This window comes from Aythya fuligula, chromosome 2, assembly GCF_009819795.1.
Source record: "Aythya fuligula isolate bAytFul2 chromosome 2, bAytFul2.pri, whole genome shotgun sequence".
NCBI classification, from domain to species: domain Eukaryota; kingdom Metazoa; phylum Chordata; class Aves; order Anseriformes; family Anatidae; genus Aythya; species Aythya fuligula.
In genome coordinates this window covers 36,337,373-36,364,712 of record NC_045560.1, presented here as the reverse complement: position 1 = coordinate 36,364,712, position 27,340 = coordinate 36,337,373, and the positions used below count along the sequence as shown (strand labels likewise).

At 38.3% G+C, this 27,340-nt stretch overlaps 1 protein-coding gene across 1 annotated transcript in view; it reads right to left on the bottom strand.

The window, feature by feature from the left end:
• The window catches only part of CREB5 (cAMP responsive element binding protein 5), a 212,816-nt gene that overhangs the window by 166,311 nt on the left and 19,165 nt on the right, over positions 1-27,340 (bottom strand). Inside the window, exon 4 of the mRNA XM_032183330.1 lies at positions 4,131-4,303. Coding sequence (XP_032039221.1) covers positions 4,131-4,303 — 173 coding nt within the window. The remainder of the gene's footprint in view (positions 1-4,130; positions 4,304-27,340) is intronic.

Below are 27,340 nucleotides of genomic sequence, written 5' to 3'. Positions count from 1 at the left end.
TGTGAGGACTGCAAGGCTGCCCTACCATCAGTACCATGATTCTTCAGTATATAAAGGAACCAGAAACATCTCCCAGGTTCCTCTTGTTGCCTTCTCCTACCTGCTTGTATTTCACCAAATGTGGTTGCAATTTTTTCTTTCTGATGCTGTGCCAAAAGACCATCTTATCTTGATTAAAATGCTCTACAACACTTTGAAAACAGATAATCTACATCACATGGTTAATGCTCTATGTCCACTTCGGAGTCTGAGTTCACTGAAACTGGACTCACATCTCCCTCTGCATTTAGTACACTGTTAACAACTTGCTGGACCTGTGACAACTGTGAATCCTCCTGTGTTCCCATTCAGCTACAAAGCTGTACCAGTGAGTTTTAAGCTGGAATGATTATCAGTTGTTGTGTCTGCTACTAGCTTGAAAAACAGCAGCAGTTCACTTTCTCCAGGAAAGCTGAGCTGTTAGGCTGCCACCACCTAGAAAGTCTTTGCTGGTCTAAAAAAGCATCTTACCTAGCAAAAGGCACACAGGTAAAGCAACCGGTGTGCTGTGTTGTCACTAATTTTTCTGACCATAATTTTCGCATCCATTGCTGAATGCTCTGCCACTGAAAAGAAATTGAATTATTTAGAGAGACAAACACAGCTATTGTACACACTAATTCAGAGTCCCATATCTTGAGCTGATTCAGCTTATCTGCCTTTCTATACCTTTGACAAATATATGCCTTATATCATTTTTTCTCCCTCTCCTTCATATGTCTTACTGCTTTTCCTCTGTGTATCTTATCTCCAAATGATGTGCTATTAATCAGCCAGAGACACCCTTCACTGCTAAGTGTTCCTCAACTGATTTGTCATCAGCACAAGTAGTTACTAGTTACAGCATTCCTCCCACATGCTAAAATCTTAAGGGGGGAGGGACGCAGGATGGCAAGGAGGTTAAGAGACTGCCTCGCCACATAAATACTATCTAGGACTTTTATACCAACCTGCCAGTTTGCTGTAATGATAATGTTGCTGTTTTCTCTCAACGAGGAGCATGGTGAGAGGAAAGTGGGACTGCATCCTGTCTTGTTTTTTAAGTTATACCCTTCATGGTCTTCCCTTTCTCTGATTAATCTGGCTGGATGCCTGTTCAGTAGTAGCTGAAGCTTAATACCTGAAACAATGTGTGTATATACGGTGTGCCAGTAAGGCTTGCCCAACAGTGCTCATTCTGTCATGTTTTCCCATGCCTTGTGTCAATATCTCATTTAATATGCAATTCCCCAGAGCCAGGGTAAGGGACGGGGAAAAAAAAAAAAGAGAGAGAGAGAGAGGTATGGAGAGAAAAGAAGGGAAAATGACATCCCTCAGGAACATCAGCTGCTCTGAACTCACCCACTGCTTCCCATGAAGCAGGCTGTGTGGGGGCACAGGTGGTCCCATTCTCTATTGCTGGAGCACAGCCTACAAGCAGGGTCTCAATGAAGACTTTCATTGCTGCTCTCTGTTTTCATTGGAGTAAGGCCATCACAAACATTTGCAGGTGGCTTGGCCATAGTCTGACTCTAAAATATTTGTGGTTGTGATAAAAATCAGAATATTGCTACAAGATGGTTCTATATAACCTTTAGGGCTTGATCCTGCTCTTACAGAACTCGGTGCTCCAGTTGCTCTCTGCTGTTTTTATTGCTCATTAAAAAGGCATATGCCCTGGCACAACTCTCCATGGTAAAGACTCATCTACCCTTTGGGGCAACATCAGATGTTTTAAAAAAAGAGGGGGAACCCAACCCAAAACCACTTATTTGAGCACCTCAGAATTTAGGCTTGTTAAAAAGCTGAAATATCTCAATTTTGTAAGGCCAAAGCAAAACCACCGAACTTTGCAGAACTTACAAACATTTTCTGAATCCATCTGAATTTGTTTTCAATTGCCTAATATCAATACCATTGTCGAGCCCATATTCCTCATGAATGATTCTTGGATACAATTCTTAGCATGTTTAGAAGAATAAGATGAAGATAAATGGAAATGATAAAATATGTTCCTTGAATAAACAGAGCAGGCACCACAGGGAAAAGACCGAAGGAAAAGATGACAAACAACAAGGATGCTCAACACTTTGGCAAGTAGAAGAAGTCCAAAATGCGGCAATTATCTCCTAGGACACACCATGAAAAAAAAAACAAAACCTCCTAGGAAGAGGCAAGAATGGGGAAGAGAGTATGCTGGAGGTCACACCATAAGTCTCATTCACACACCAGCTCACACAGAGACTAAAATGCTGACAATTGCCTCCCAATAGAGCAGCTTTAGATTTAGACATAGGAAACATTTGTGGGAATCGGTCACATGGGAGAATTAAGATATGTCATGACAAAGTTTCCCAAATGAGGCACTCACCACTGACTAGGAAATAGGCCTTTTTATCCTCAATCCTTCCAGCTCTGGAGATTCTAATCACCATGGCCCCGAACCAACGCAAACCTAAAACCTGACTGGCAGGGTCTTGCAAAACCACATGCAGTTTTTTTCTCATTATATAGAAACAATTGTTTGGAAGCCAAGTACAGTCCCATATAAAGCACCTCACCACTGAGTATTAAAATTTGGTTATTTTTGTTGTTATTTTCAATTAGGATTATAATTACCCCTAAACCTATTAACTCACAACATGAACAGGAGTTTTATCATCCTTAATCCAAATAATGGAATTAGCTGGTTTTCTTTTTAAAACTAAAAACAAACAAACAAAGAAACAAACAAAAACTGTTTGTTCCTTGCTCCATCTCAGCCCAACTTCAGACAGACTGGGACATACAGAAGACAACAGTTTTCTTGGATTCACAAGTGAACAACATTGCATGTGAAATCTCCATGAACACTATTCTGTCAATATGTAACACATGCAAAGACACACCTATCAGACATGTTTACCTTACCCATACTATCAGATTTCTATATTAATAATCACAGCATGAAACATCAGGAAAAAGGGAAGTAAAGGAGCTTTGCTAAGAGCACAAAACAGGCTGCAGATGAAAACCTTGTTGAGTGTGTGGCTGGATAACGTTTCTGGAGCAGTCAGTGTCACAAATCATCCCTGCCGCCAGGGTGTTGGGACATGGAGAGCCTGTGGTCTATATTCTGCCCCCACCACAGGGAATCAGAAAAGAGAAACAACTCAAAAACAAGTGTATTTTGAGATTTCAATGCCAGGGTTTCACTTTTCAGTCTTAATCTGAAGAGACTGCAAGTTGCTCATCAATTATTTAGACAATGACCGGGGCCAGAGACTGATTTTGCACTTATCATATAATGGATGTGACCAAGTTACAAATGACAGATAATTAATCTAGACTGCTGCTTCATTTTCAGTCCACTGATTTATCTTTTTATCCATATGTTTTCGTACATAAAAAAGTGCAATTTCTCAGAGTTGTGTGATTAAAAACTGTACCCTCAAACTATCCATGTAGTTTCTGTATAATTAAAAGCAAGTTAGCATGATTTATGAAGACCTCACGTCTGCTGGAAGTAACCGATTATACAAAACATGTATGGTTTTATACACACGGTTCTCCAAACATGAGCACACAATTGACATTCAAGCCAATACAATAAGCATCCATACTGTCAATCTGTTGGAATAAATACAGATCCATCACAAACTGAGCAACTGTTCACATAGGTCTTTTTGCCAAACTCCATTTAACTTAACAACCTTTTTATTTTGTCTTGTAGCCTTCCTCAGATGTACAGAGTACCTAGGAAATAGCCTAATTCCCCTGAGCACCCAGAAGGAATTGGAAAGATCAGCTTCAGAAATTCTACGTCTGCCTTCCCAGAACATTTATAGAAACAACTGGAACTTTGAATGTAAGCAGATAAAAACAAAAAATTGGAAGGAGAAAGCAGGACTTTCCTGTAAGTACAGCACTCTGTCCCTGTTAAACCAAAGTGACAGGTCTGGAGTAGATGGAGTATGCTGGCCATTTCCCCACAGACAGCAATGCACATTACAGAGTTTCTTGCTCCATTCTAACAGGATCAAGTACAAGCTCCTTAGAAACCACAAGGACAACATCTGGTCCTGCATGCAGCTGCTGGAGCCAGAAAAAGGGAAAAATTGAAGTAGACTTACCCAATCTGTCGATTTGTGGAAGGTGCTTGTGTAATGACAGAACTGGACTGCGGAGATGGCATGGCTTGTTGTATCACAACGCTGGTGTCATGGTTTGGCATCCGTGTATTGGTCAGCTGGTGAGATCCAGGTCCTGCCATTGCTCCTCCAACTGTGTTATGCATGGAGATATTCTGTGAAAGGAAGGAAAAAGAGGGATGGTGGAGGAAATTAAATATATATATGTATATATATATATGGGATATATATATATCTATCTATCCCAAATCTCCTTTTTGAGATCTATAGGACTACAATTAGAAATATGAAAGCACCAACAATATGAAAAGTTACTGACTTCTGGCAAATCCTAAATCAACATATCTTTTTATAATCAACCACTATAAATAAATAAATAAATAAATATTTACTTTTACTGGGCAATATAAATGGAAGAATACCTGCAAGTTGACTAATCACTCTTCTGTGATTGAGACTTGTGATTTATAATGAGGACATTTAACACACATTCTTCTGACTGAACGTGATATATATTTTGTTTGAAAATGACTTTTGTGGTGAGTGCATGGCACTTTGATTTACTACGTAGCTTGTTTACTGTGTACTAGGTCTGCTTAGACTGACAAGCAAATCAAGCTTTATAGGCCTAAAGTAACAAACAGTACGTAGCACGTCATGAAACAGCCATTTCTATTAGCCTCTATATATTTTGTACAGCAATAATATCCCAGGGGCCTAGAATAATTGCACTGTATTTTCACATATATAACCTCAGCTGCAGGTAACTTGGAGCGCTTCAAAAGTTCTTATGGAAACAAATATCACAGATAATTCATATCCATGAAGTGAACAAGCCACGGGAGCCCAGGATGCTACTTAGGAAGGAACTCTGGAATAAAACTTCTATTATCCCTATATCCACAATACACACTGTTGCTAAACCACAGAGTTTGACTTGGCCTGCATTTAAAAACAAACAAAAATCTCAAGCCAGAGATAACCCATAATGTATACATATGAAAAATACGGTAACCTTAGGAGCATTTTTTCCTATCAGGCATTAATCTGTGGATTGTTAGCAGCAAAGGGAAAATAAACTTTCCATTCCAACCTAATGCTAGTCTAAGGAAAAGTAAAGAAAAACACCTTTGCACCCACACTTTGCCACCAAGATTCAGGGAAAACATCTTGACCACTGCGATACTCAAAATTTAAAACTACAATTAAATTTCATTCAAAATTCCAGTTTAGGACCCCTTTGCTTAGGAAACACACAAAACTTAGGATAATGACAGAAAAGCTGGTGAGAAAGAAAAGTCAAAGCTCTGCTGAAATGTGGAGGATACATAAGCTAGACAACATATAGAATCCCTGATCTAAACAAAAGATTAGATTCCAAACCAAAATAAGAATAAATTCTTTGGATGACTTTGGATGACTTTCTCCATGGAAAAGGAGACAATAAATAAAGGAACAATACGGAAGTATAGCGGCCATCTCCCTGTCTCCAATTTTCTTTTTTCTTTTTCTTTTTCTTTTTTTTTTTAATAGAAAAGATAGGTAGACAGATTTTAAAAAACGCAGAGGGGCTGCCTACAGCCACATGGTCAGACTGTTCACCCAGCTGAGTTCTTGTTCTAGTAAACAATTCACATAATATGTATCAGGTCCAGCAGGAGAATTGCCAGTATTCACTTAGAAGCATGGACTTCAAGAGGAATCTAGATCAAGGACTTTGACCACAGTTTTTCATAGCCCAGTAGTATATCGTTACCGTGATGTGGTAAGAGAGAATAACCTGAGATAAATGGAGTCTTTTCCAAAATAAGTTCTTCCCAACCTGGCACATTCCTCTAAAGGTCCCTTCTCCAGTGGATTAGAGTTTTCTGATGAAAAGGGTTCTGTTGAAATAAATAAATAAATAACCACAGCCAAATCTAGTTCATGATTGAAAATTGGACTGACTTTTTTGACCATTACACAATTTTGCAAAAACAGGTCTAATATGTATTGAACTTCAAGTAAATATTTTAGTATTCTTACTTCCTAGAGCTTATGCCTTATATTAAATGCATGTTAATTAATAACCTATCTATATGTGATATTTACTTGTTACAAAGTTGACCCTCTTAACTTCTCCTTTACAATGCCTCCACAGTTTCTGAATTCTTCCAAATATTTCTGTATTGCCTATTTGTTTTAAGTAGTATGCTTACTAGAGCAAATATTAAATTGCAAAGGAGGTTCACAGGTCTTGTACCTCTGGGTGCATAGGGGAACAACAAAGAAGAAAAGCATCAGTTGCCCACAATGAGTTTACCCGGCAGTGCTGCACAGCTGTCCCTTGCCATTGACGGCACACACCTTCTGCCTGCACACAACTTCCTTCCAAAGTCTGCATGAAGATAGAGTATTGGTGTGAAGATGTTTAGGATTCAGAAAGCCTTCCTCTAGATTAAAGACTCCAGACCACAGATTTCCAAGAGCCACAGAGCAGTGATCTGCCACACAGGAGGATCTTTACAGGAAACATGGAAGGTGTCATAAGTCAATGATGACTGGAAAGGGACAGGATGCAAATCTGAGGTGAACTTTACATGAGCAGTACCCCAGCATTTTTCCAAATTTTGGCTGGATTTTGGTGGAACACAGAAGGCAGAATTTAAAGATTTAACATCAGATTCTTGTGCTCCTACATTCAGTGTTTTCATTTTCTTCCCCTTCTCTTTTCCTTTTTCTTCTATAATTCCAGACCTCCCTAAGGTGTAAAGGGTTTGAGTTATGTGGGTATGAAAAATGTTGATAGCACATAAGATGTTGTAATTGCTAGCATACATGTACAAATTTCTAATGCTGTCTCAAAAATTTAACTATTTCCAATACACTTTATTTCTTCAGAGAGTAGGCTGAACTTCAGATGCATGGAAAGCAAAAACAAAGTGAAAACCTCTCAATGCATCCCGATGTCCATTCTTCTCAGTAATGCCAGTGCCATTGTTGGGCAGGAACTATACTTAGTATCTACAGAATTGCCAAGAGAAAGCCCAAGATTTCCCAACAAAATATCTAACTCGGTATGATTCCCACGTTCACAAGAAAGGGATTTGGCAATCTCAGAACAATTTACATTGGTGTGATGCTTATGAATTTGCAGAAAAGTTCAAGCAAGTTCATACCTAAATGGCAAGGCCTGTGCTTTGAAAGATGGCAGAAAGATAATGTACAACAGCACTGACACTAAGCCTATCTGATCCAGCCATATGCATCATGACATGCAGAATGGCACTACGTCACCGGCACAGCAAGACTAGGCTCGTTGCAGATGGTCTTCAGAACTCCTGAAATGGCCTTGTTGCATTGCATGTGCTCTTAGAGGAACTGGACATGATACTAAAGGGCTCCTCAGAGACATGACTTTGGGCTTTTATTAAAAAAGGTAAAATTCGTTAACATTGAGTGAAACAGAGACACCCCTACCCCATCACAGCTGAATTGTTATTTGACTAGGCTACTTCCAGTTCTACTTTTAAGGAGTTCTGTGTGCTCTTCCACCAGGGATCCATGAAGAATATCTCACATTATCTCCCCTTTTCATCCTCCTCCAATGAGACAATGGTTAAGACGAATTCCTACAAGGTGGACAGCTCCCAGCACACCAGGTGGGAGGAGTCAACAGGAGCCATGATACAGAGCTCTCCCCCTGCCTTAACACTCTTGAGACCTGACCATAATACAAGATACAGAATTTTCTCAGAGACCTTCACAACTCTCCTTGAAGAGGTCATGTGGGCTTATTTTCACTCACTCTATTACAACTGGACCCAAATATTCACACAGGGAACAGGCCACCCACACGACAGGAGATGTAGAGACAAGAGAGGTATCCACCACCCTCAAGATCCATACATGGGAATTTATTTCCTCTAGGACTAAGTTTTATACCTCACCAAAGTTCCCAGCCACTCCCACTTAAACTGAAACTAGGATTATGACGCTAAAGAGCTTTTACAGGAATGTTCCTTTACTCATGTGCCCATATTATATTCCCAACAGTCTTTAGTGTTCAGATTAAAATAATGTTAAAAATAATAATAATAATAATAATAAAGACATAACCACAGACTGCTTCAAGGTATTCATTCTCAACCATTCCAACTGCAAGAGGAAAGGGAATAGATCATCATCAGCTTAACCTCGCCCTGGTTTCAGAATATTTCTCCTTTTAGCTTCAGTCAAGAGACTTCCAAGAGAACATTTAAGCATTTTCTCCCACATGCAACTATTTAACTGTACATAGGCAACACACTTTTTTTTTTTAAGGCTAAAATCTTCTTGAAGTCATGCTTCCATGTGCTCGTGGAGAGAATTACACATCACTCCACAAGAACACACACCCTGTTGGCAAGCAGAGCCAAGCAATGACAGCTCTGTAGACACAGGCAAAATACACCCCATGACTCTAGGCAGTCACCATTTCTGCTGAACCCTGTCTCTTCCAGAGAAACACCCGTCCATACCACACGGCACCACCTGGATCACACATCCCCATCAACTGAAGGCAAAGGATGAAGAAAATGGATCTACCATTTCCTATCCATTGTAGCTTTTCTGAGTTTCGTACTGTTTTTGTTTTCAAACTGTCAGAGCTGGTTTCTGAACTGAAGCCAGCTTATGTTCTCCTACTATTCTTTTTTAACTGAGGTTTAATGAAAATTGCAAATACCAGTTCTATATAAACTGATGACTCATTCGGGATTGTTCTGAGAGCTTTTAGATCAATAGAGCTGTGACCTAAAACCAATTGCACATAAAAACCATTTTGCAGACTATTATATAAATTCTAAAGTCAGAAGGTATTTGCCATTAAAAAATGAGAGAAAAAATCCAGTTTGTCTAAACAAAAACAAAAGCACTTTTTTGCACTTTTTTTAATTTTCTGAAAAAAAAAAAAAAAACCTATTTTCCCAAACAATTAATTTACATATTAAAAAAAAAAAAAAAAGTTGAAAAAACATTTAAAGATAGAAATCTAATATATAGCAATAATTTAAAATCAATATAGTAACAACCAGTGGTGATATACTCCTCCGCTGCACATGCTGCTCACACAATTGAAGAACCTGTTGGCTTAAAAACTTGGAGGTCATTACCATAAAGAAATTTATAGGATAAATATGGCAAATAATAGCATACCTCTAACATATTTTAATCGTATACAATCTGTATCAAAATTATTGAGCCTCAATGAATTCTGCCCTGACAAAAGAGAAAAATCATTTCAAAACAAAAGTTATCAAACTCCCCCAAAATGGCATTAACCAATTTATTTTCACATTATTCAAATCAGTGTGCACGGAAAACACCCTCACACCAGTCCATCAGAACTATTTCATCTCCTGCTAAACTGCAATAAGCACAGAACTAAGCTCATTGCCCACACAATGCCAGTAAACATAGCAGAGTAACTAGGGAAGAAAACAGAGATTAAAAAATCAGTCAGATTACAAAAACAGTTGAAGGATTATAAGAAGGTGTATTACAAAGATTTAAATTTAACAAAAAAATAAGGGGGAGGGAGGTCATTATGCAAGAGATAGGAGAGAGTAAACTTGCTGGAGAGTGAAATGCAATACTTTTTTCTTGTTTTAAACTGTAACATCTGTATAGCTTGAATGAGAAAAAGCACTAAGGCAGGAAAAAGGACAAAAGAACTGTCGGAAAATGCTGTGTAGAAACATTAAGCACAGGGACAAAGCATTAGGAAGATCTTATTGCAGACTCAGAATCCATTTAACTCTCTTACTTAGTGAGAGGTATGAAGTCACTGAACAAGGCTGACACACAAAAATATAAAGTGATGCCAAAGGATCTATTTCTCAAAACATTTTAAAGGTGGGCAAATGTTCACTTAACAGCTACCTGATAAAAATGGCATACACACACATTAAAAAAAAAAAAAAAAAAAAAAAAAAAAAAAAAAAAAAGGAGGTATGATATATCCCAGGATGCAGAAGAAGGCGTCTTCCCTGCCTTCAAGTCCCTCTCAGCTGCTGCCCCCACACTACATACAGCCAGCTACCCCCACGATGCTGGAGACTCAAAGGCCAGCAGTGGTGAGAGCAGCTCTGACTTCTTGAACCCCAGGCACCACTGCTCAGTCAAATGTTATCACACTGATCTCCTTAGGGGTAAAAATTTAAAGAAAAGTTAAACTCTTTACTCAAAAATGACAGGTAATGATAGGCAGATGGGGAAAGAAGGGAAACATTGCTCTCACTGAAATCATAAAGCTTTGAATCTGTACTTATCAGTCTCGGCCACTGGTTTCCAATTTTTTGGATCACAGACCTCTGTCAACCCTCTGAATTTCTCACAGAGCAGCCTGCACTCTTATCATAAATTGTGTAATTAAGGCAAGATGGTTCCACAGACCAGCTGCAGATGACTTAGCACAGCCTTTCGACCACCAGCAGTTCGCAGACCAGAGTTTAACCGCTGCCCGCATACTGCTTTAGAGCACCGTGACTAGAATATCTTGACAATAAAGATAACAATTCTATAAGTGTCTGTGGAATTAAGCAGCCTGTCCTTTTAATATATATATATTTTTTCAGTATTTTGTAGCTTTAGTGGATAATTAACGCTAATTAATAGGTCAGGCTTGTGTACAGGCACTGGCAGGAGCTTTGTAAAATTCTGTCTTAAATATCTATGCTGGAAAATGCAGGGAAACTTCTTTTTTCTTTTAAGTTAGGAGGAATTATTTTTAATGTAGACATGATGGCTGCTACTAAAAAAGCACCAAAAAAAAAAAAAAAAAAAACTTCATAAATAACATTTTTATTCTTGTTATTCTTATTTCTTTTAGTAGCTGTTATTATGTGATCAGCAAGCCTTTCCAAGATACCCTGAGTGATTCAGATGAAATCTCAGCCTGTTAATCCCCAGCAAACCACATAGTGCTGTTAAAAGTCATGGCACAAGACGCAGGACAGGCTACAAAGTGCTAAGCCACGTATAAGCCATCTTAAGGCTGCAGCAGTCACCACTATAGCTTGAAGCCCGAAGGGCCCATTTAAGCACTACAAATCCTCTTAAGGCCACTGCCTTACGGGTGATAGCCCCGCACAGAGTGACCACAGCACAACTAACCTCTGATGTGCCTTTCCACTTTAACTCTGCCCTATGGGCAGAGGCACAGTTGAATGAAGTAAGGTCACTGAAGTGCACAGTTACCTCCTCTGGTCTCTTCCTTGCACCTTCTGAGGGAAATGCATATGAATTTCTTCCAGGGGCATGTTAAGCCTCTGTGCCTGTCCTCCACTTTGGCTGGTGGTTTAAGCAAATGCTCTGACTCCTCTGGTATTATGAACAAAATGCAGGAGATTTAGAATTTTCGGTCTTTTATCTTAATTTTTGTGACATGATCTAATTACAGACATTCAGTGGTGCCCTCTAATTACCAGTAGAAATGAATACTGAAAGATTACCCTTGTCTTCCAGGATTCCCTCCCCTCTTCCCCCACTACCCTCCTCATGCCCTCTTCATCATGTCTGTCAAGAGGCCTTCTGACACGAGGCCTTCTTTACATACACAGTAAGTAATATATGGCGTGTACCAGAAGTATCCATGATAAACCATTTACTATAGGAAAGGAAAAAAGTGATATAAAGGAAATCCAATGAATGTATTTTGAAGGAGAAGGAAATTTTGGAAGACTGGTCTCAACAGAATTTGAAAGGAAATAGCTTCTCTGAGGGAAAAGATGACATCAGATTGCATGCTTATGTCTTGAAGTTTCCTTCAGATATCTCGCATTTTCCTCAGGGTTGCTTGTTTCATACACAATTACTTGCCCAAGATAGCCATTTAAGCAACATAGCACAAAGAGCTTCTTCTGTTCAAATAAGCGTCAGTAACACTAAGTGTCCATAGCCCAGTTCGGGTCACTCAGGGTGTTTTGTACTGCTAACACTATGCCCCATCCCGCTAATTGGGAGGCTGCAAAATAGGCGAAGCACAACTGGCTGTTTGGCTCTACACAGTTTCTGTCATACTTTATGCAAAATCCATAAACTGACTATTTCGTTTCTTCCAAGTTGCCTATTGTGACATTTATAAACAGGAACCTGGCAGCATGTCAATGGTGCAAACTGATTTCCTTTTCTAAATACAATTTTAAAAAGCAAATAAACAAGGTTATGCCTGCTAATGAAACATTATATGCCATGCTGGAGCTAGTTTTTCTCAAATGTATTCTCTAGAGCAGATGGAACACCAATAAACACGAAACAGCAAGCCCTTTTATAAAGAGCATGTTTATAAGAAAATACATTCTCTATAGGACTTTTCTAAGGAAAAACTCGCTTATATCTGTAATGTTATCTTGGGGACCCAATTATGCTCTCATTAGATTGCTGTAAACAAGAGAGCTTGCCATGAATTTCAAATGGGGAAGGGCAACTAAGAAACTTTAAAAGGAAGAAAGAGGTTTGCTAGTACACTTAGTAGGTGTAATTCCTAGAGGCCTCAGTTGAAATCAAGGCCTTATTGTGCTGAAATCTGTATAGACACATTGATGGACTACACTTGCTCACAAAACTTAGAGTCCAGACACAAAGCAAGGAAAGAGGAATGAGGAAAGAGAGAAAGTGATTTGTGCAGCCAAAAATCAGGACTCAATGGAAGGGCTCTTTCCTTCCAACCCAGTGTCATAGCTGCTATTTTGCACTGTTTTACCATATCTAATGGTAAATGGACTATGGACTCAGAAAAGAAGGAAAACATTTTGTTGTTGTTAACAAAAAATAAAAAACAGTATTATATGCTCAACTTTGATTTTTTTTCCCAGCATTATCATTTTATTTCTGTAAATCGGAGAATGTACATACAAAGTGGGTACTCAAAGAACCTTCTCAAAGTAGGTGCGTGTCAACTTTTGCAGGACAGGCAATTAGACATCCAAAAGCAGCTGCCAGATCTGGAGGCCAGTCAGAGGGTAGCTGAAAACCTGGCTTTCCTTTCTTTATTGTAAGGAGTTTTGTTTTTATCCATCATGAAACAGAAAGCTGGAGGGAAGGGGGGGGGGGCAATCCTCCAGGAACTGCTTTAAACAAGCCTTTGATACCACTAACTGAAGGCACTAGGCTTTTCAACATTATTCAAACCATTTATAATCTGTTAATAGCAAATTCACATAGACAGCACTTTGGCATTTAAATTTGCTATATTTTATTTAAAGCTTCTTTGAAATTCTCATCATTGATTTCACTGGCGTAAGTTATTGGCATCATGCATGAGTTACAGCAGTGGCTGCTTGACTGCATTTAATAACCAGAACATTTTTTTAGACAGAGCAGTTGGTAAAGGAGAGCAAGGATGGTAGCAACAAAACAACCAGTGATTTTCCATTCAGGCAGTTTCAAGCAGAAAACCAGCAGGTTTAACTTTTCTGCTAAGAAGTCAAGTGGAAATGCCGCTACCCTGGTAATAAAATACACCTCCAAAATATTCTTTTAATCCTAACCCACTCAGCTATGTTGGGCCTGGCTGGCTAGTACTGGATAGAGACTAAAACAAAATACTGGGAAAGGCTCAGCAGTCAAGGCCAATGTTAAAAAAAAAAACAAAAAAAAAAAACACGTAGATGGGCCATCTGCCCCATGAAAGGGATCGTAGGTCTAACCAGTGGATTGGGTTGGCAAGTAAACTGGTGGGAAACAAGTAGTTTTGATCAGTGCAAATCATACAAGGAAAGTAAAAGCATCAAGCTGGGATCAAGTTTCCCCAAATTTCCCCAAATTCAAATTCCTCAAACCTCCTAGGAAGCAATCACAAAGGCAAGCATGCAGTTTGCAGCATCCATAATTGTTTCAATCAACCTTAGGCTGATGTTTCAGGAGATGAGAACTAGTGTAGTCTAGATTTTGGACTGAAAGAACTTAGAGAACTAGGTTCATCAGTTATAAACAGTCAGACAAAATTAATATTCTCTGTAGGCAATCAGACTGCCTATGTAGAATGTTAAAAAGTTAAACATTCTTCTAGCTAAGAAAAGTTCACTTCCAGTAAGTACAGCAAAGGCCACAGACAGTGCAATAGGTATTACAAGAAACTGTTATGTTTTTTGTTTTCTCCTCAAAGAGGTTTCTGACTTTTCGCAGCCTGGTTAAGGAAAAATAAGCTGTCCTTGTCCATCTCTGCCACTGAGCAGAGATGGACAGATTCAGCAGTTACCTTCTGCAGCCACAGACAGGCAAGAAAAACAACTGAGAAGAGCAGAAGAACAAGACACCAACAGAAGAGTCCTGCAAACAACAGGGTTGATTGTCCACAGACAGGCATGCAGCTTTGATCTTAAGGCACAGCTTGCTGGGATTGCTAAGAGAAGAGCTACTGAAAACAAGAAATAAGCTTGGTAAGCAAAGTGGTGTGGGGTTGGACATACAGTTTCTTAGGACAACAGAAAGAGGTCAGAAATATAACTCTGGGTTCCAAAGATGCTGTGCAGGTCAGATACGCTGAGAACTGCAGAGCCACCCTTCTCCTCATTCTCATTCTAGTAAAGATCTACTGCATAACTTTGAGCAAATTGTTTTACACTCTTCTGTCTTACATCTAAAACAGGATGAGAATCTTCAACAACTACAGAGCATTTGGAAGTGACAAGAAGAGAACAGCTTTTAGCGACAACACAATATACCTAGAAAGGCAATATAATACAGCAAAGTTGCAGAACAGAAAGGGTTTTTAAGAGATGAAAAATAATAATAATAATAAAACACCCAACAAAACACACACCTCCACAGGACTTTAGAGTAGCATGCATTTGAATTCCAGCTTCATAGAAATGACAAGATCATAACTCAGATACTTGTAACTAATTCATAAAAGAAGTATATTATGAATACCTAAGCAAAATATCAAGGCAAAAGAACAGCTCTTTGGTGACCAGAAACAAGAAAGCAGAGAGTGACATAAATTAGTAAAAGCAATGCTGCGTGGTCAAGTCCATAGAGCATTGCAGGATCTAATCTTCAGACAAGGAGAGATCATCTACAGAAAACTGTATCTAATTAAATCACTTCTGATTGTACAACCAAATCTGTGTGCTAAAAATCAAAAGTCCTTTTAGGAGTTAAGCTAAAAAACATACTGAGATTATATGGCAGTGGTTGTGGAGGGGCTGAATTCTCAAAGTAGGACATGTTTTGCTCATCTTCTTTTCTGACTGGAGTGATGGAGAGAACAGCAAACAATCTGCACTATATTGGATAATGCTACCAGACAATCATCCAGATGTACACGCTTCCAGTCACACTAATTAAATGCTGTGTGGAGCCATCCTGGGGAAATTACATACAGTTCCTTTAGAGAACCACACACTTCTGAAATGCTTGGGCAAGGCCTCACTCCACCTGAGGAGCCATAATGTTCATTTTCCTTTACTTTCCTAAGTAAAATACAACCGGTCCCCCTGTAATGATGTAATCCAGCTGAATGGACAGCATTATACAAGGAGGCAAAACATAGGTAATGGAAAGCAAGAGTTGCAGCTGAGCCATGAAAGAAATTGGGCAAGAATGCATCCTTGAGGAGCAAGCTTGGTGCACGTGGAGAAACGTTATTTTCCCTGAATGCTCTCCTCCACACAGCAGCTTTTGCCTTCAAAGAGAACGTCAATGTGATGTTTACACTCAAAGAGACTCAATACCTGAAAGTCAAGAAACAGAGGAAAGAGTCAGGAAGGCCACAGTGGAATGAGTAACACCACGTCCCCGTTCCAAAAAGTGGCTAGCTAACAGGGTACTGGCATTAGAAAAGAGTATCTTACTCCAGAACACAGTAACAATCCTACTCATTGTAAACCCACCTAACCAATGTAAGGTTGGAAGTTATTACTACACAGGACAAAAAGCACAACTGTTGTGGAGTACAGGATTTGTTGCCGGGTTTTTCTTCATCATCAGAAGACCATGGAAAGGACTGTGCTCTGGAAATCCGTTAGATCAGACTGCCTAAGCACAAGGAAATAGGTTTTCCAGTAAGATAGCAGTCCGAAGGTGATTCTATGTATGTTCATACTGTCTGCCAGCTCTCTAGGAAAATTACTGTGGCAACTCCTGGTCACAGACAGTATTTTAAAAACTTAACCTGAAGATAGGTACCAAATAGAATAGCCTTCAGCATTCCTGATAATTAGCATATAGTAAAATGCAGTATAACCTCTAAGTGACATTTTAAGAGCCATTTCCCAAATATCTCAAAACAGAATGCCTGAACTCTTTTCAAATACTTGGCGCAAATTACCAGATTTGAGATCAAAAGCTAAAAAGCCAGTGCTGTTTGTGACTCAGCACAAGGTCTCCATTAAAACATTGGGCACTGACTCCTGTGTCTGACACACAGTTGTGAAAGGGTTTGCAAAGCTGAAGCCAATAAGGCTGGATTGCTTGTGCTGGCCCAGAATTTTGCCTAGTTTCATGCTTCCAAAAAATCCAAATAATAAAGCTGATGAGTTTGTCTGAATTTACTAGTTATGCCCTATACAGTAAGACCAGAAACTTTAATCCTACCAACAAGATTTATTAAGTATTGGCAGGGATACATATGTTAGTTTATCATTCAGAGACAAACTATTCATTAGAGAGAGAAAAAAAAAAAAAAAAAAGAGAAAGAGATGTAAACTCAACAAAGTTCAAAGTAAAAATAAAATAATTTAAAAAAAGAATGAAGATTTGTGTGATAGTACAGAATATTCTTTGTTGTTCCTCTAGATGATTTGCTTTAAGGCAGAAATATGATAGCTTGAATTTTAATAAGATATGGTTAAACAGTCTGTGATGTAGGAGTCCAAATGATTATTCTTCCTTCAAAAAGGACAGACAACGTACTACCCTACAATACTTGGTCTGTCTCTTCTTGCAGTAAACATTGCTAATGCTCCTGGAGAGGGGCTGACCTTGCCAGGCAATTACATTATGCTAATTTGTCTGTTACTATAACTCCTACAGAGGCATTCACAGCTCAAAGCAGGACAGAGATTTATATTGTCTCTTCCAAGCTACAGACTATGAACGTTAATCTCTTTCTCCTTCCAGTTACAACTCTACATGGCAATATCTACATGCAGCACGACTGCACACATTCAAAGCAACACTTAATGCCAGTTTTATTCAACTTAAAAAGACAAGCCATGGTCATACCTTGCTGTTTTAATAACTGTCACTCTATCTAACAAAGCATATGCTTGCTAACAGCTGCTTTCCTATGAAGACATATGGTTTCTCATATGCTTTTGAAAACACCGCAGGAATGTATTTGCTTGCTAGACACCAGTGCCATATCACTATATCAAGCAACAAAATAATGAAAGGAACTGAAATACGTTTTCTATGTTATAGTCATGTATTACAGAAATACATATTGTTTTAAAGCAACAAAAAATGTCATCCAGCTGAAACAATTCAGTGTAAAAATAAAGCTCATCAGTTAGTAGTTACATACACCACACTATTATTTAAAGATGGAATCAAAATATTGGTCTTCTACCGACACATGGCAAATACCATACTTCATGCAAGCAGTTTACAGTCCATATTGCATCATGACAAAAACTCATGAGATCTGGTTCTGCTAACTGCTAGCAAGATCAGAAGCTTCCCTAACATGTTTCAGTTGAGACATGATAAACAGATTATCAAAAAACATTGACTCACAGCAGTTTAATATGCTACCTGTCCATTGAGTAATCCATAGTAACTGACCTTAACATGTTTTTCTCCCCTTCCTCTGTAAAGATGGTTTAAGGAAACACCTTCTCCTTCATATTTAGGGCAAGCTGAGTATTTGTGTTACCAGCTGAACATCAGAGAAGGCAAAAAAAGTTATCTTTTTGGGCTACTTTATCTTATATGTATACAGTCTTGTGTATACAGTCTTTTGCCAGGTTAAGCTGAAAGCTAAATAACTTAGTAAATAGAGGTTCCATTTGTGGTTTTAAAACTGATTTCAACATCAATTTACATAAAAACTTATATGCAAAAAGGAAAAATAATGGAAGTGTTAAAAAAAAAATGGTTATAGTTAAGTTACAGTTAATAGAAAAACAAAAAAGCCTCCAAACCTAGTTTATGAGAAGTTCTTACAGAAATTTCCAGCAAAAATTCCAGCAAGGTGTTTACAGAAAAGAAATAAAAAAATAACTATTTTCAATCCTTTTAACATTCTAGCATTCACATCATCAAGAAAATCACCCAAACTGTTCTGTAAGAGCTCCTGAACACACCGGTATCTAGGTGGTATTACAGTACTTCTCATATAACTTGAAAAATGTTACACCTGTGTCTTTATGACAGTCAAATATAAGGTCACACACACACAAATAAGCCCCCACCATGATAAAATGTTAGTGTTTTATTACCTATTAACAGTGAGAGGGCACATACAGAAGTACATACAAATCTGCATCATTGACTTCAGAAATTTCAAGCAGATCACATTGCACTACAGCCTGAATTTAATGCCCTGAGCCCTATTCTGGTAGGGAATTTTAAGATGCTTAAGCACATGGTACACAGAGGTCAGGAAAGCCGATGAAGAGCAAGAACTGGTGAAACTACTTTGACAGCTTGAAGTGTAGCCCTCAGGCATCTGGTCTGCCCTTTTTCATGGGTTATGATTCCCTCTGCACAGTCTGTGAAATGTAACACTTGCCTGTTGGGCCCATATGTTGCTATGTGGATTTAGCTTTTTGCAACATACTGTCAGATACACATGAAGCCCATACTGACCTCTGGCTCTTCATCTTCATTCTAAAAGAAGAGAGCAACCAAAGAATTAATAAGACATAGGAAAAGTAGATTCCTTGTGCAACTGTTCCTATCAGCGAGGACCTAGTGCAAAAGTGATGAACTTAAAAATCCCTTATAGGAGATTAATACAGGATGTTTCACTTGAAATGTAAGAACTTGGAACAGGCTGCCCAGGGAAGTGGTGGAGTCACCATCCCTGGAAGTTTTTAAAAGACGCTTAGATGTAGAGCTTAGGGATATGGTTTAGTGGGGACTGTTAGCGTTAGGTCAGAGGCTGGACTCGATGATCTTGAGGTCTCTTCCAACCTAGAAATTCTGTGATTCTGTGAACTGTATCCAGAAGTGATATAAGCCAATGGAAGAAATGGAAAGATAGCATAAAACATGTTTTGCAGTTAGGGAATAGAGGTATAACTTTGCAAGCCTATTCAGAGACCACAGAGAAATTATGAATCCAACTGTAAATATCAACTTCTTAACATTTGCAAAGTGCCCAGTACACTTTGGTAACTGAGTAACTTTGGTACCTCACAGAAGGTAACTGAGAGCATCTTTTGCCTAAAATAAATTTTTTAACCTTGTATGAATAGCAAGGCCAGAAAACAAATAGTCTGTGTCATGGAGTCAAACAATTTGCATGTGGTACTAGTCAGATCTACAACCTATGGGACAAAGATTCAACATACGAGCATTCTGAAATCAGATTTGATTCTTTTTCTGTATGCTAAAGATGGAGGGGAGAGGGAGAGGAGAAAAAATAAGGTATAGTCTGCCATTCCGGGGTTTCAAAAAAAAAGCAAACTGTTTCTGTTGGACTTCAATTTGTTATCCATGACTCCAGTTCTTCAGAAGAAAAGGAAGAAGGAATGGTTGACTTACAAATGCAAACATAGTCTTTCCCAACATATCCAATAGCTTTTTGTAGTCGTAGGTATTTTCATACAGCACAATAGTGTGATAAGACTTAAGTGTACATGCAGTGAAAGATACCATTCAGTGCATAATATATAAAAATTAATAACAAATTATCACAAGTAATTATAGAATTATATTGTTCACCTGCATTTCTCCTCAGAGTCAGAATGCTGGTTCCTCCATGAAGCCAGTTAATTTTCTGGTAATGATCAACACGTGATATATTTCTGAACTCTACAAAATTTAATTTTCTACTCATTTTCCAGATGATGAACAAAAGGAAACTGCTCTTCCTGCATAATTAACTTAGCTTATATTCCTACCATGAACAGTCTATATGAGGCTATATCTGTACTATGTGACTGTGTACTGTGTCTCATCTATGACCTTTCTATGGATACAAGCAGAAATCACACTGTGCAGACTCCACCTACTTCATCAATACTCAGCTCATATTAGAAGTGGCTTAACATTACCTTATCTTATATACATATATAGTATATAGTAAATGGAGAGCACGGTATGAAAATACTTTTCTGTTGAAGCTTTCCAATCTGTTCAGAAGTTTTAAATGAGCAGAATGTGGTGCCCCTGTATAGTTTTTAAATTTTTCCATTGCAAATATAACTTTTTATTAACTCTTCATTGATTATAAGTAGTGGAAGCTTCTCTGCTTGATAGGAGAGGGAGCGTTGAAAATTATCAGAGTATCACATGGCTTTACATGGTGAAAGGGAGGTGAGGGTGTCTAGCTGGCACAGCTCATTGAAGTCACAGTGACAAGAATCTGAGACAAACAATATCTATACAGGCAGCACTTCCGTTTCCTTAGTTTCTCAGTTCTTTCACACTGTATTAATAGTCTTTGAATACATCAACTTCAAAACAAGCAGAGATTTTTTCATTATTATTAAAAAATGCTGTGGCATTCAGTTCGTTATTTAATCTTGTTGGCAACAGAATAGTTATGGCATAATCCCTCACGTTATAAAAGTAATTGCCATAATCATAACCTACATTCAATTATTTTTCCTTACAATGCAGCTGCAGTGGTTTCCCCCTCCCAACCTGCCATCCTACCACTGAGGAGACAAGAAGGGGCAGAAAGCAGAGCTCACAAAACACTGCTACAGTCCATCCCTCTCCCTTTCCTAATAGCAAGTGACTCCCCATCCCAGTTAATAAAGAGCTCCTTGTCCCTCCATTATGCAGTGTAATCTTTAAAAGATTACATTCTCATTTGGGAACGAGCCAAGAGCCAGTGGGAAATTCTCTAGTAAATTGGATAGGGAGACAACAATATGAAGGGCAGCTGGATGGGAGCACATTTTTTTCAGGGCATTCCTGTTCCTGGGGCCCTCCGGCATTGTTAGAAGTCCTGCAGTCTTGGTTCTTTTCACTGCTGTGTTGTCAGGATAATGCTATTCAAGAAGAAGGGGATACGGATTAGCTGTTTTGAAGATGGAATGCGAGGAAGTGAATATACTGAAAAGCAGCAAGAAAAGAGAGAGAAAGCCCAATTATATTTTTAAGTCTTACCACCTTACATAAAAACAAGGGAAGTGCACTTTGTTGTGAAACACTACTAAGCAATTCAACTACAATAGTAAAATGATTGTGTTTGTTTGTTTGTTTGTTGTTGTTGTTTTTTGATGACTTAGACTGTCATCAGGAAGCCCATTTGACTACCTCATCACTAACAGTTTACTAAGAATTATTTTGAAAGGAACATTTCCCTCACTGCCTTTCTCTCCTCCCCTGCATCTTCCAACAGAGACATCACCTGCTCCATGGAATCTACTTTCCATCCCATGTTACCTGTGATCCTGGATGGAGAAAAACCAAAACAACATAGTGCAGTTTGCTTACCCCATTTGCACACAGAAGGATACAAGTAAATGAAAAAGTCATTGGGATTTTAATTTAATTTTACTGTAATTTAAAAGTACTTTCTCAAGAAATCACAAAAAATTATGTATCCAGAAGACTGGATATGTGCTTTGCATTAATTTTGTCAATAATGGTGCATATATATTATATATATATATATATATATATATATAGTGTATATATATATATATATACACACTACCACCTTGTTACCAAGTTTTGTTAGAAAATACACAAATCTCAAAAAATTCTTATAGTTTTTCATTTGTTTGTTTGTTTTTAAGTGGCAGGTCATTTTTATTCCTCCAGAGAAATGAGTAAGTTTCTAAACATAACTTGAAATTCCAATCATTATTTCCATTCATGGAACATAATCTAGTTAGTTATTAGGAGAAAGTAAAAAAAATAGTTGTAATAGCAGGGTAGCCAAAAGATTGTTTTTACCCTTAAATGGTTGTCATCCAAACTGTAACTTTCTTCATCTGCAGGACTCAAGTAACAATAGCTACCTATAGTCCATGGGAGGCAATAATAAAGATACATTAAAACAGACGATTGAAATCCTAATGTTGGGAAGCCCTGGTTTCGCAAACTATCTCTATTCAACAAGCTTGAATACACACATGCTTGAAGTTAAACACATGATTAAGAACTATTGAAGTACGTGGTCTTTGGCCCCATTTCAGAAAAGCATTTATATACATACTTAACTGGCTGAGATGGATAAAGCAAAGCGAAGAAACTAGGGTAGGAGAAGTGTACCTGAAAAAGATTCAGGACAAACAATAATCCACAAAATAAGAACTTATGTGTGGAGGCGTAACAAACTTAATAGTTTTTCTAGTTGTCCTAAAATGTGTATGTTGGCATTCACGTTTGCATGAGTTTACAGTATTGGAACAAAAATATAATATAAATGGGAGAGAACTACGGTAACTACTTTTCATTAGAGAAATGGGCCTTACATAGATACATACATCCCATGGGACAAAGATTTCAGACACAAAACAAGACTGTGAGGAAAGGAAAATATTTTATAAAGACGACTGAAAACAGAAACAATAGCATCCAGGCTCAGTCCCAACCCCCTCCTCCTTTCCAGGAGGAAAATATTATAATACCAATCATCAATTGAGCATCTCCATCTCTCTTCTTGTACAGCTGCATCTTTTGACATCTAAATTCAACATTAAGAGGATACACTGACTCAGTTTCCATGAAGCAAAATTTATTTCACCAAATTCATCCTTAAATATATTATTTCAATGGGGAAGAGGAGAATTATACTTTTTCACATTCTTCTCTCTCTGCTTATCCAAAATCACAGCATTATTTTAATACTTCACTCCTCTGAAAACTAAGAACTGCCTTTTTAGTTTCTGCCTAGTGCTATTCCTTCCTTCTTTTATTCATTCATCTTTCTCTTTTCCCCGTACAGCCTCATAACATCTCCAGCTCTCTCCTTGCCTGACTGGCATTGCTTTTCCGTACAGCCTCATAACATCTCCAGCTCTCTCCTTGCCTGACTGGCATTGCTTTTCCTCTTCTTCAGTGTGAATGTTCCTCCCTTACTCTGTACAGTGTTAGGACATTAGGGAGGACCCCAAGATCAGACTCTTTCAACACAAAGGAGGAGGAACTGGCAACATTTTTTATTTTAATTTCTCCATTGCTAGGAAGAGAAAAATTAGGACTGGGTCAAAAATAAAAATAAAAATAAATAAAAATAAATAAAAATAAAAATAAAAACTGCCAGATCAAAGCAAACAAGATAAGCAGTATTCACCTTTAATCCTGCTGTGCTGCTGCTGTGCCACTTCTCAGTGAGAGTGGTGAAGCCAAAAGCCAGTTCCCTTTCTGCGTGTACAGCAGGGAGAAAATACCACCCCCCACCCCCCTCAAATGAGGAAAGAAGAGGAAAAAAGCAAATCTCTCTCAATGTAGGAGGGGAAGGCACACCGCACACATAGACACACACATACTTACTTTAATCTCTGTTGAAAAGGAGATGAGAGACCTACTTAGCTAACAACTGTAGAGTACTGTTAGCCTAGTGAAAGGTGCTGTGGCATGGAAGTCAAGCACCTTAGTCATCACATGCATTACACTTACAGACTATATGGTTTAAAGTGTGCCATTGTCCCTTATTTATTATTTTATAGCAGTTCCTCTTATAGATATCTCTTGTTTATAAAGAATATTTCTAACTATTAATAAGAAGCAAGAAGTCTTGATCTTGTGCTTTTTTCTTCTTCGTTGGTGAACAGGGTCTTGAGCTTGCTGTTTTCATCAGCCTTAACCCACCTCATAGGTTTTTTGGAGGGAGAGGGAGGTAGAGACAGATGCAGAATATGATTGGTTTTGTAATTGTAACTTCAGTAGTTTTATCTGAACTCCAGCTTTTTTCAGCTGGCGTCAATAATGGTTGCCTTTAGAAAAATGAGGCACAGCACAAAATACCAACTGCAGTCAGATGTTGGAGAATATGAATAAAATCATAAGTTTCCCCTGTTATGGTGAAATGGATTAAAGAAAAAAAATAAATAAATAAAAGTCATATCTAATGAAAAGGGAGAATATAAGGCTTACATGACCAGGCAACGTGTTTCCCTAAACACCTTTAGGGAAACATATTTTCCTGCACACCTTTACTGAGACTCAAAAAATCAATGACCACTTAAAAAAAAAAAAAAAAAAAAAAAAAAAAGATTTCCAAATAACATCTGGCATAAAATTATTCTGGACACTGGTCCTTTTCCAGAATTCCAAAGGAAAAAAAAATACTTCTCTGGGATCACAACAGTTTTCCTGTCCTCACTGAGCACATTTTTCCCTCAAGAAGATTTCTCTTAATAACGGTATGTCACAAATGATCACTAGGCAGGAAAAAAGGGTCAGGACAGGAATAACAAAGATGAAAAGAAAACTGCTGAGAGTTCACCTCTGCTATTTGTTTTGAAGCACACTTAAGATTCAAGTGGGACTACTCTGATTGTATTCAAAGATTTAGTTAGTTAAAGAACATAAACAAAACTAGCAAGGGCCATCAACCAGAGTAAGTTTTCCTCATAATCATAGAATAAGATCAATTTTGTTTATTCTTTAATACGATAATCTCGACTCCTCTGTATTTTTTAAAAAAAGAAATTAAACTTTCTTAGGACAAATGGCCTATTACTGCAGGGCAGATTTTTGGGCTGCTTGTATTTTCTCAGATTTTTTTTTTATTTTATTTTTTTTTTTGGTTGTGCTTTCCTTATCAAGTATTTTGAAGATTTTATACCAATTTTAGGTTAGCATGTTCTGCCTAGCAGCTTGTAACCATTGAAAGGCAAGGCCATAATCCATCTAGGTTTAGGGCATTTTCATAGAAGTGATGCAGAGCTGTGTCAATTTTAATGTCATGCTATAGAGAGTGCATGCAGCTCTCTCCACTTTAGAGGATTAAAAGTGACCTCTCTTACCAAAATCAATAAGGGCAGCTTGCTGTGACTAATAGGTTGTAGAAATTCAAAAGAGACTGTTTGTAACACTGAGTTCATTCTCCCTGTGTCTCTCCCCACCCAGCCCCAGACTCGCTGGCAGGTCTGCACTTTGACACGTACATTCAGATGGCAAACCGATGTCTGTTCTCCTCCCAGGAACCAAACCAAGCCACAAACAATTTACTCGCATATTAGGGAAGAAAGTAAATTGATATTTATCTGATCAGACAGGACTTGGAAACTTCTGTAAAGAAACATCTTAGAGAAAACAGAATAAGGAAATAGTGAAAATGTACATTTTTGGACCCTATTAGGCTTTTTAAAAGACCCTTATGTATTATTAGGATATCAGCTAGTAGCCAGATTCTTCACATCTCTTCATGACGTGAGATTTTTTTTCTCGCCTTTGAGCACAGGCTTTTTTCCTTCAAATTTTTGCCTAGCTGCAATAGGCTAGAAATTTTACTTCCATTATAGTTGATGGAACTGCCCCGGAGATGTATGAGGTTGTAACATCCAACTGTAGCATTCATTAACTACTATGGCACATGCTTGGTTGTTCTGACTTTTCTCTTCTCCACTATTCCTTTTGTTACTTTGAAGTACTTCAGATTTAACAGTCTGGTTCAGTGGCTTTTAGAAATACATTAATTTCATACAGTATTTGAAAATGGTTCTGCTACAGAGAGTGCTCACAACTGGTGTACAGCAAATTTTCAGTTTCTCATTTTGTAACACTGTGGACTACTAGTAACTCAGATCAAGATCTCTTATGGTTAAAATACCCTTACTCTCCTGGATGTCTTTAATTTCCAATTTATTTTGCTTGAGGTACAAATTAAAAAACCTTACCCACAGTTCATAGCGTGTGGATTTTCTCCATATAACAATCACCATCATTGTCTTTATGCCAAAAAAACAAGACTTGCCTTGGGGGAGCAAGGGAGAAAAGGGGCTGAAGTGGTGGGAGGAACCCAACTGTAAAGGTTTAGGAGTCCCTACGGAGGTTTATAAATAGACGACTGCCATGTGCAAAATGTGAAAGAAACCCAGTCAGCATAAGAGCTCGCTGCTGTTTTGAAATCTTCTAACTATGTCCATTTCACTTAGACAGTAGACAGTTATAAACAAACAATAAATCAAGAAATTATTAGCATCCAAATTTTGGCAAGATAATAAAATGTTTAGGGGTATAATCAGCAAATAATAGGAAAGATCTGCAAGTGAACCCACCAATTAATGATAAATAGAACTTGGCACAGAATAACTTCACCAATGTGGATCTCATTAGATGGCCATGGAACCTGTTCCTGCAGCAGTCCTTGCTGAGGGAGGGGAAGGTGAGGTAACCAAAATGTCAGTGTACCCACCCCCTCTCAGCTCTCAGGCTCCAGGATTGTAACCACCTGGGCCAAAATGACAACCTTATGCTGAGTAAAGGCCATACCGTGGTTCTCCACCCTTTAATTGATAGGTTTCCTGTTCTCAGCTTTTGGACCTTTGCTCTTGAATTCCATCTAAACACAGATGACCAAAATCGTGAAGCTTTACTTGCTCTGGAGAGTGAGAATTCCTCTCTCCTCTGCTCACCTGTTTTATTAATGATACCTCTTAAAGAGAGAAATGCCCCTAGGCAAGTGATATCAGTTAAACAGATAAATAGTTCACACACCAGGCAGGGGGAAGGGAAAGGGGAAGAGACTCTGGCTTATTAGACTAGAAACAGACACACCATATTAATACAAAGAATAAGCATATGGTTCTAATAGGCTTTCTTAAAATGATTTATCAGCTGTGATTAAGCCCTCAACCAGCATGTCTATCTTCATAAATAAAGTAAAAGTGCACCTTGCTCTGAAGTATATCAGCAGTATCTTATTACCCACCCAACCATATATGCTGCAGTCCACTTAAAATTCAGCTCTGGGAAGCAGAGTTTGTGTTTAATGGCAGAGCGTACACTCTAGAGAGATTGCCAAGAATTAGGGGCTTTACCTAAGAGATAGACTTACCGAAAACACTACTACAAGGAAGGTTTATCCCTTCGTCATGTGCCATCCAGTCCATGCTGCTGAAATCTGAGCAGGTAACAAGAAAGCTGTGCCA